The sequence below is a fragment of the Poecilia reticulata genome, chromosome 4 (genome assembly GCF_904066995.2).
Source record: "Poecilia reticulata chromosome 4, P_reticulata-male-v2, whole genome shotgun sequence".
NCBI lineage: Eukaryota > Metazoa > Chordata > Actinopteri > Cyprinodontiformes > Poeciliidae > Poecilia > Poecilia reticulata.
Genome location: NC_088833.1, coordinates 15,907,373 through 15,917,827, shown reverse-complemented (window position 1 = coordinate 15,917,827; position 10,455 = coordinate 15,907,373). Strand labels below are relative to the sequence as shown.

General features: G+C 36.3%; 1 protein-coding gene across 4 annotated transcripts; it reads left to right on the top strand.

Moving 5' to 3' along the window:
• The first annotated feature begins 2,578 nt into the window (after positions 1–2,578).
• Positions 2,579–10,319, top strand: LOC103464147 (afadin- and alpha-actinin-binding protein). Of its 4 annotated transcripts, none has more exons than XM_008408026.3 (15): positions 2,579–2,680; positions 2,867–2,925; positions 4,060–4,115; positions 4,456–4,607; positions 4,741–4,944; positions 5,104–5,214; positions 5,330–5,465; positions 5,726–5,801; positions 6,761–6,941; positions 7,183–7,330; positions 7,703–7,839; positions 8,335–8,508; positions 8,594–8,711; positions 8,800–8,947; positions 9,035–10,319. In XM_008408026.3, exons 2-15 carry the CDS (start codon positions 2,921–2,923, stop codon positions 9,186–9,188), a joined length of 1,800 nt encoding a protein of 599 aa, XP_008406248.2. In that variant the 5' UTR covers positions 2,579–2,680; positions 2,867–2,920; the 3' UTR covers positions 9,189–10,319. The 4 variants fall into 4 exon arrangements, with proteins under 4 accessions (XP_008406248.2, XP_008406249.2, XP_008406247.2 ...); XM_008408027.3 differs by having other exon boundaries at positions 4,008–4,115; XM_008408025.3 differs by lacking the exon at positions 2,579–2,680 and having other exon boundaries at positions 2,776–2,925.
• Positions 10,320–10,455: the final 136 nt, after the last annotated feature.

Below are 10,455 nucleotides of genomic sequence, written 5' to 3'. Positions count from 1 at the left end.
AAGTGACTGAGGAGAGGGAAGTCTGGGCCTCCCTTCTGAAGCTGCTGCCCCCGCGACCCGACCCCGGATAAGCGGCAGAAAATAGATGGATAGATGGATGGATGGATGGATGGATGGATGGATGGATGGATGGATGGATGGATGGATGGATGGATGGATGGATGGATGGATGGATGGATGGATGGATGGATGGATGGATGGATGGATGGATGGATCTTAAACTATGGCTGTAATCTAATCTAGAGTTCTTCACTGCCATCTAGTGGAAGTGAAGAAATTCTTCTTTTCAAAATTTACAAAAGTAAGTAGGTTAAAACTATGTCACTGTCTTTGTAGCTGCAGCTGTGTTACAGTTTTTGGTCGTTCTATGTTATGTCACATTTGAATTTATTTAGATGTTGATACAATAATTTGCTGGGATCCACAGAGAAAATCTAGTTCTCCTGTGTGTTTTTACATCTTTACTCATACGGATGTAAGCATCTTTATCTCTAGTGAGAATCAGATTTCACTCATGCGGTGTTCTTTCATAATCTGCAATCAGATAAGCTACCCACATTTGTCCAAATGTGTGGTACTGCTAGATAATACTCATTTCTTCCCACAAACTGCGCAACATTTGCACGTATGTAGAGATAGATAAGTACATCGCAATTCCCGTCTTTTACTTGCTGAGTGATGCCAGTCTTTTACTTGGAGTCAGCCAGCAGGATCCTGGATCTTCAAACATAAAAATACAGCGTCTACACTTTTTTCAATCTGAAAGTTAGATTGAAATGAAAGAAACTTTTTATGTTTCTTTGTTTCATATATTTTCATATTCAGTAGGTGGCAGGTCAGTCAGAAACTCATTCTCTAAAACAGCTGCTACAATGTCTGCAGTACCTGACTGATGGGCAGAGTGGCATTTATTCCTGGGTCATGCATAGTTTATTGCTGTTAGTGGAGCTTGGACGTGCATTTACTCCAAAAATAATAATAATAATATAATAATAATAATAATAATAATAATAATAATAATAATAATAATAATAATAATTATTATTATTATTATTATTATTATTATTATTATTATTATTATTATTATTATTATTATTATAATAATACTATTATTATTATTATATTATTATTATTATTATTATTATTAATAATAAATTTTTATTTATTTATTTATTTATTTTTTTACTGTTAGTGATTTTCAGACATTTTTGAACACCTGAGATGGTTTACCACAGAACACTCTTTATATTTGTAGATGCAAACAGATTCAAGATCCCTGCATGTTTCAAGCGTTTTTGGACAATCTCTTAGTACATACATTGTGTACAAATATGGTGTATTATGGATTCAGAACAGGTGACAGAAAAATCATCGATGTACAAAGTTCTTAGAAAAAATGAGTTTTATATTAATGGAAGTTTTCAACAATTGTGTATTATATCAATTTTGTCTGGGGTTCAAGATATTTACATTTTATTCTGAAACAGATCCCTGTCAAACTTTGCAGAACTATAAATTGTCCGCGATGTTATTGCGATAAACAATAATATTGTTTTCTTTAGACCATTTTCAAGTAGGTAAAATTATCAATACATTTTAAAATTCATGGCCTTTTAACAAATGAAATAAATTATGTAGTCTCTATAAACAAAATTGTCCTTCAACAAAAGGGTTAGTTGAGACCAATTACCAGAATGAAGCCTTGTGTCATCCACATTTTGGTAGAAAGAGAGGGAAAAAAATAATAAATTATGCAAATGGAAATTATTGAGCTCATTTTGATTTATCATGTGATGAATTGATTTATTGCTCACTGCGACAGGGCTTTCCAGACAGAGTGGTAAATAAATCTGGCTCAAGTTGCCAAATTTCCAGCCACGCTTAATCTTCTGGAAATAATTACACTTTTAATGTGAAATGAATCCCACAGTTTTTACAATGGCATGAAATTGAAACAGAATAAAGATTTTAAGAGATCAAATGACATCCTCAACCCTCCTAAGACAGACAAAATGTGTTTTTCAGTCAGAGTACGGGTTCTATTTCTCTATTGACCTGTTGTAATTGGTGGGGATGGGTTTACTCCCCAGCCCCTGGGGACAAAGCTACTCTGCTCACTCCTCTGATGTGTTTCCTTTGTGGTGCTCCTTTGGCCACCAGACTCTATTGGCTTCCTTTAAATTTTAAAGGGACACATGCTTTGCAATATGACTCTCTCACTCTCCCATGTTTTCTTATTTTGTCTCAATGTAACTGAATAAAGAGGAAATTATAACAGGTTGAAGAGATATGCTTCTTTCTTGTGTTTGTAATAGACAGAGTTACATTTATTCAATAAACCGTAAGACCAAGCTTAAATATGAGCTTAAATATAATCATAATTAAAAAAAATTTGGTTCTCTGAAGGCTTACTACAAAATCAGACACTTCAACCCAAAACATTTTTTTTGCAGAATGATGAGAAGATAATATATCAGTTAATGCACTGATATAGAATGATAGAACTATTACATTATGTCGATATTATGTTTTAAATATTTTTTAAATGATGCAATATGTTTGTTCGAACTGCCATTTGGCATTGCTTTCGTTTAAAATGATGTGTATAGTTGACATTACACTTTATATTTGTTTTTAACTTTAGACTTCCAGTCGTCAAATCCGTTGTTAATCTTACCAGGTAAGAAACGCTTTTTATTTGAAGGGTTTGTTAAACATGGTAAAAGTTCATGTTAAAAATGTATTGCATTTGAGAACGCTCGAACTGCCTCACAGCCAGCAGCCAATCACATTGAGCCATGTTTGGTTGCTATGCAACGAGTGGGCCATTCAGCGCCGTGTTTGGTTTGTGTGTCGTGGTTTGCAGAGGAAAGCTGAGCTGGGAAACATATAGCCTCGGAAATACGGCATAAATTGAAGCATGAAGTGAGTATATAAAATATTACGCGTTGATTTTGTTCTATAATTAAACTCATTCACGCCTTAAACGATTAAGCTTGTCCAGATTAGACAGTAATACAGTTTAAATGTCACGTCGCACAGCGCTGACTACCCAGTTCAATGTTTTATCTCGATTAAAAATGAACGTGTGCATTTTCTCTGTTTATTTAATATTTCTGTTTATACAAAGTACACACGTTTTAGTCTTTCTCAGACAATACATGCTAGTGACAAGTGACACTCAACGGTAGATCCAGAACTACTTTGTAATTAATTTAAATTAATCAAAAATAAATAATCGTATTTATTGGATACTGCCCTATAGATAATGGCAAAACTCTTGAAATACCATGCATGAGCAGATCTTAAAATTTAAAATGCCCCCATTAAAGATTAACACTAGTAGTCTGTCTAAGATGAGGATTACCAATTTGTCTAACCAGATTAGGTGTCACTGAAAGAAAATGCATCCTTCTGAGTTATATATTAACTTTTAAGAAGGTACAGGAAAGGTAAAAAAACAACAACAATAGAACAGAATAGTCAGAAAATTTTAATTATTTAAATATTTTAGCTTTTAGTTGAACTCTATACATTTTTTGTATAACTTTTATCCAAAATTGTAAGAGAAACAGTTAAGTAAGTGCTTTCAAATGAGAGTTGATCCGTCTCACTCGAAAGCCCATACATTTTTTTTTGTAACATACAAAGTTTCCATCCATGTTTCTTGATTTTGTTTCTCTAGAAATAAACCAACATGTTATCTGCCTGGAGTTAATCTGCTCAACAGATTACTCCATTAAGAAAAATTTACAGCCTTGGCTCTGCCTGCAACCTGTTAAGTGCTATGATGCCATACGCTTAAACTAACAAAATAACCATATTAATAGCTGTAAAAGAAATACACAAATTTTAAACGCAAATTACAACCTTTTTATTCTTGATTCAGGAGCTTTTTTACTCAGTTTGTTGCAGGTTTCAACCCATCACCACTGCTTGTTTATGCCAAAAGCCCGGTAATCCAGAGTGCGTTGAGTGGCCACTGCTAATCTGACCGTCTATTTCAGGATGCAGTAGGTGGATCTTGCAGTCATGTTTTCTAATCTGCACATGCTGTAGATTTTCCACACAGGTTGCTGACGGCTGCACTGCAACAATGCCAGAGTCCTCACAGGGTGAGTTTAAGTCTCGTGAAACATTATAACTAATTGCAAAATGCTCTTTGTCTCACAAAATGTGTTGTCATCGTTTTGTGTTATATTTGACTCACATATCAACCTTGTCCTTCAGTGCTGCATGCTCTGTCATGTAGGTTTCTCCACAGTTTCGTCCTCTATTGCGTGTCTTGTATGAGAAATCATAACTGATAAATTCTATTTGTAATCATTGTTAGATTAATCCCTAAAATTCCTTCAACACCTTATTTTAATTGAAAAGTTATGAATTCTTTCATATAGTAAATGAACACAAGACGGTGCACGGGAGATATTTGACAGACGTTTTTTCTCCTTCAAGCCAAGGACGCTCGCTGCTGTTCTGTTGAATGTAGAACACCTCCCTTGAGTCATTTCAGCCAGTCATCGCTGCCACTCCACAGAAACTCTCACAGGCTCAGCACCTTCTGCACAGAGCACAATCTGCAGGAATGCCTGTCTCACATCAGTCAGGTCTGTTAAGTTTTGTAGCTTTCAAATTGATAAACTAAGTCATAAACTAAGTCCCAAAGACAGATCTGGGGCAAACTGCAGCAATGTGTTGGAAGTCTGAATGTCAGCTCATCTGATTCGTCTTATTTTACAGGAGGTGTCACTGCTGGGTCTCTCGCCTGGCTGGACCGAGTCAGTCAGCAGCTCACAGCTGGATGTTGTGGCTGTGCTGAATTGCATGTATGACCTGATTCAGCTGCACCACAGGAGCCTGCGAACACTGGAAAACATGGAAATGGAGCAGCTGAAACTCAGCAGCAATGTGGATTACCTGAAGATCAATAACACTCATCTAAAGGTAGAGTAATGAGTGACTCATCTATTTTTAATGTTGCGTTAATAATAAAATTGCAGATTAGTTAATGAATAGTAAAAAAAACACACACACTCAATTGGATTTCTCTGTGATCTGCCAAAAGGCTTTGCTGTCAGTAACACTTTCCCTTGTGCTGTGCAGGAAGAGGTTGAAGTTTCCAAACGACAAAACACGGGTTTGCTTGAGAGAGAACGACAGCTGCAGCTGAAACTGAAGAGTCTGCAGAACTGTCTGAAAAATGAGAAAGAAGAGGTGGGATGAGGCAATGTGCACTAGTTTTATCATAAGTACTACTTTCACAGTTCACCTCATACATTTTGTACAAAAAGCATCAGCTTCTTTTTCCTTTTTCTCTCCTTCGCGACAGGTGCAAAAACTGCAGAACATAATTTCAAGCCGTGCCTGTCAGTTCAACCACGAAATGAAAAGGAGGGAGAGAGAATTCACCAAACTGAAGGAGCGACTGAATCAACTCCTAGCTGACAAAAAAGATAGAAAACCAGGTAAAATAGTACATTTGCTTGCATAATCGTTTTTCATTTTAGTACTAAATGTGTACAAGGAATTAAAAGCTTGGAGACAATGCACTGAAGCCTGCTTACTCCTCTACTGTGCTGAAAATAAGGAGATACTTGTGAGTTTGAAGAAGAAAATGTGAAGTAAAATAAAAGTATACTATATTACAATGTATAAACTAGCTGGAGAAACAGTGTAGTACTTGCCCCACTTTATGTACTCTGTTTATTATGTTCTTGTTTTCTAGCTATTGACGTATTAAACAACATTGGAAGAGCTGATGGAAAGAGAAGCCTGTGGAAAACTGAAAAAACAGAGGCAAAGTAGGTTCTGTTCACCTTTATAAAATCAAGTTGGAGCTCTATATTTAGAGCCATTTTACTGTCAGTTTTAAAGAGATACATTTTAATTCAGAATGCTTTTATCGTTATTAGGAAATTGTAAAATTTGTATTGTCACACAAAGGAAGAAAATCATTGGCGGTATTTAAAATGCGTGTAAAGATGTGTGTGCTAAAGATTTTCGTGATTGTAATGTTACACTACCAGCAAAAGTCGTATGTTTTTGCCAGGATGTTAAATAATATGCATTTCAAACATGAACTTTAATTTTAGTATATATTATTTATAAAGCAGTAATTTAAAGCAATTGCTTAAAAAACCTATGTTTACATGGTTTCTCTGCATTTTTAATCATGTGGGGACATTAGAAAGGGGCGACTTCATTTTAATAGTAAAGAAAAAAAACCTACAGCAGAACCCGACTCATTTTGAGCAACCGTCTGCCATGACCAGCTTATATCATTGTTCTGTCACAATAAAAAAAATTTCAGGGCAATGATAATATTACTGTTTTTGAGACCAGACATAAAATCCTTAAGCTTTTCAGCATATCTACCGAGGTAGCTCATAATAACCTAAACTGGTCAAAAATAACACCAATGTTCTTTACTTTATTACCAAAGGCCAATTTAATGCCATTCAGATCCTGTCACCAGCTAAGCCCTTAGTGACATTTTTCAGAGTCTGCTTTGTATTAATGCCAGGGAGAAGCTGAATACCAGTATTCTCCTCCAGTGGAGAAGACTTAACAAAAACGACTTCTGTCTTGTCTGAATTTAAAGGTGTAAAACCTGAAGGTTTTTAAACAGATTGTTATATGAGATTAAACTTTACCTTTAAGAACATCATATCTGGAAGAGTTTAAATGGTTTTGGCAGCCTCTGACTCTAGCTTGACTAATAACATTATATATATATATAATTATTATTTTTTTCCTGAAGGCATGAGGGAGAGATGTACAGGACGCTTCTGAGCGACTACGACATGAGGCAGAGGGAGCTTGTCCTGGAAAACGCAGAGCTGAGGAAGGTGATGCATCAGATGAAGAAGGAGATGGTGTCCATCCTGAAGTCAAGAAAACTGATCCCCAAAGGAGAAAATTATGAGCATAATGATACGCAGGTTGGAGCTTTTTTTGGCCAGTGCTGGTTGTAAATACTGTTTTGATTTTTTCTAGTCCTTTTTCTTCCTGTTAAGTCTCTATTGTACACATAACCAAATATTCTTTACTTTCTTTATTTACTCGTATTTCTCTAAACTCTAGTTTTCCTTTTGTTTTGTCTGTTTTAGCTATAAATACAAAAATATATTTTTACACTGTGTTTTTGCACACTTTTACCAAGAATTCGTATCTTAATTTCAGGCTGCCTCAGACGAAGACGATGAGGTGTTTGACCCCAGTAAGGAAAGTGTAGAGCTGTTTTGTATTGATGCCAGGGAGAAGCTGACTAACAGTATTCGCCTCCAGTGGAGAAGACTTAAGAGCCACGTTGAAAGACTGGATAGCCAAGGTAGCGTGGAGAAAAAACTTGTTGGGATTGAGGACTACAGTATTTACCGTTGTCAAATAAATTTCAGTAGCTCAGGAGGGAACTGTTCATGGCCAACCATTCAAACAGTTCTTTAATTTTGTTCCTTGTATCATTTATATGACTAAAAAGTAAAGTTTAAAGATCAAGGATTCAACAGATTTTCTAAAATCAGACAACACATCTTGCATAGTGCATATGTAAGCAGTACACGCATTTTTTTTTTTTAAACATCCTAATCTTGTGGTCTGCATCAATTTATTATTAATTCTCAAGGCTCTCTTCTTTTGGTAATAATCAAATTCTAGATTTGACCTTTGGGGACATGACTGATTTTTCCTTATTTTTTTTTAGTGTCTTTGACTCAGATGTCTGAGTCTAACATTGATGACGCTGTCCCTCGTGAGAATCACGAGGAGGAGATGGATCGGCTAAAGATGGAGATCCAGAGGTGCAAAGATTTCATCCAAAAGCAGCAGCAGCTCCTACAGGTAAGGCAGCATTTTTTGGGGGCTAAATTCTAAAAAAATTATGTACTTGAATATTGAAAGTCTGAAGATAAAGCTCATCAAACAGTGAACGACTTTATCAAGACCTATTTTGTACTGAAATAGATCTTGATTGAATTGTGGCCTTTATTTTTTTTTTTACTTGTTCTCAGACTCTAGAACCACTTTTTGCATATTTATTTCACCTCAGTAATAGTGTATTTTAGAATTTTTATGTTTCTGTGAAGTTGTATGTATATCTTTGTGTTTAGATATTTTCATAGATGCTAGTCTGTCTGTTCTGCGAGACAGATTTACATAAAGATACTACTAAAGCCGCCATATTGTATCATATATGATACTTTTTTTTTTTTTAAATGGACACAATTCCTATATCTTTTTGAAATTATCAAGTTAATTCTAAGCTATGTGAATTTCGTCTGAATACCTCCTGCTTTGCTGGGGTCCTGACTATGCTTGTGCTCTATCGGTTTGCAGAAGCAGCTGAGCTGTGCGTGCAACGAAGACCCGGTGTCGCTGCAGAACGATGGCTACATGCTGCAGGAGAAGAAACGCCTCGGTGAGGAATGGAAGAGCTTAGAGGAACAGAGAAAGAGCTTTGAGAGGGAAAGGAGGAACTTCACTGAAGCAGCTATTAGACTGAGCCACGAGGTGAACGAAATACTGTGCAGGAAACGTGAGCCTAAAAAAATGACTACATTGATTGTTTCTAAAAATGTCCTGGTTTGACTTGCAGAGGAAGATCTTTGAGGAGGATCGGGGAACATGGCTCAAACAGCAGTTTCTAAGTATGAGTCCGTTTGGAAACTCAAAGCAGCTTCATGCGCCGAAGTCTTCAAGTGCCTTATTGATCGGTGAGTCTTTCCTTAAGTTCAGAACCAATTAACAGTTGCTGTTTTGTTAATCTTGGTTGGTTATTAAGGCACATTTTTATCTAACCAGCTGAAACGGAGGTCCGTGCACCGATGGCTCCAGAAACACCCAGCGAATGTCGATCAGACTCGGCCTCCCCAATACCCGGATCGGTTTCTCTCACGCCATCTTCTGCAGGCGATCTGGAGTGTCAACTTTGCCTTATTCCAGAAAACGGGTACGACGTCTTTTCTTGAATTGACGTTTGTTAAATAAAAACTTCTACGTTTGAATGTAATTGCATTGTGTATCTCTCTTTGTAAAGTGTGACTTACTGCTCGTCAAAACACGGAAAGTCAGAACATTTTGAGGAATTGAGCCCACTGTGTGAAAGTATTTCTCTGCGGGACAAACAGTGGAGGGAGAGCGAAGACCTCAGCAGCCATTCACTCACACCTGAGAAGAGCAGCAGTATATGAAGCCATGGAAACTTTTATTATTTGAAAGAGAATCTCTTAATGTATGCTGTTTATGCATAGTTGCAGAAATGTGTGTCTGATGAATGCAAACATCAAAGACAGTAAAATGAAGCCAAATATGTCTTGTTAATGCCTAAAACAAAATGAATTGCAAAGGTTTCTTGTTTTATATTCTTAGTGTTTTAAAACAATTGGGGGAAAATATTTATTTATTTATGTGGTACTGTAATCATTGTTGTGTTTGAAACTGAATGAGGACTTTTTTAAAAATCTCTGTTCAGTTGTGGATGAGCAAACATATTTCTCTTCAGCAGGACTGTTCTTAGTTGTGCTCAGTGTTTAATAGTGGTTCACATAGCCGAAAAGAGGAATTCCTTGGTAGAGCTTAAGATATTTTTTTTCTGACCAAGATTTAGAATGTAGCACTAAAGCAGCTATTTATCTCAGAACAGTGTGGATGTAGCACAAATAGAATGAACAATTTATCGTTCCCTAGTTTTAATATCAACTTTATTAGAATATGAATTACTGATATTTTTTTGTAAATGTGTACGAGGGTGTAAGTTTTATAAAACTACATTATGTGTTAGATTTAAACCACTTCAGTATTTCTACTTTATAATTGTAAACGTGGTTTGTTAAGGTTTCTGACAGTTACTGTAACTCTCTAATATGAAATCACACACTTTATACTTAAATGAGTCATTTGTCATTTACACATTGTTAAATATGATATTCTGGACCGTACTTCTTTGGCCGTTTTCTGATCTTTCACCTGCATTACCTCTCTTTGTCCTTTGGGTGGTGCTGGTGTGCATTGTGAAGCATAAATTCAAACACGTGGTGACCACTGACATCCTGACATTTTGTCCGATTATGGGTTCTCCCTCAGCAACAACAAAACCCTGGACGCTGTTACTGTAAAATGCACTGGCTATAAAACTGATTTCACATTAGGAGTGAGGAATTCAAGCTCTTGAATAGGTCAAAGCAGAGCTGCTTGACCTGCAGGAGAAAGATGATGTATGGTTTCTGCTCCAAGACAGTATTTGGCTAAGCTTCACCAGGACTGGTCCTTATTGCCCTGTCCATTGTCTCATTTAACACAATAAAATTGCTCTGTGCTTTTGGTTTTTGAAGCATAATGTTTTCAACCTGGATGGTGTTCTTCAGGTCGTAGGGAGCATTTATCTGCCTCTAAACGAGGCCTTTTAGAGGTTTCAGTCCAGCACAGTAAAATTACAAGCCATTCGCTGGGTGTACCAAG

Bases quoted from the DNA above. Each gene is read 5' to 3' on its own strand.
- LOC103464147 (XM_008408026.3), top strand. The intron at 7,840-8,334 runs GTAAGGCAGCAT...ATCGGTTTGCAG, and splicing joins AGCAGCAGCAGCTCCTACAG to AAGCAGCTGAGCTGTGCGTG. The intron at 8,948-9,034 runs GTACGACGTCTT...CTCTTTGTAAAG, and splicing joins TGCCTTATTCCAGAAAACGG to TGTGACTTACTGCTCGTCAA.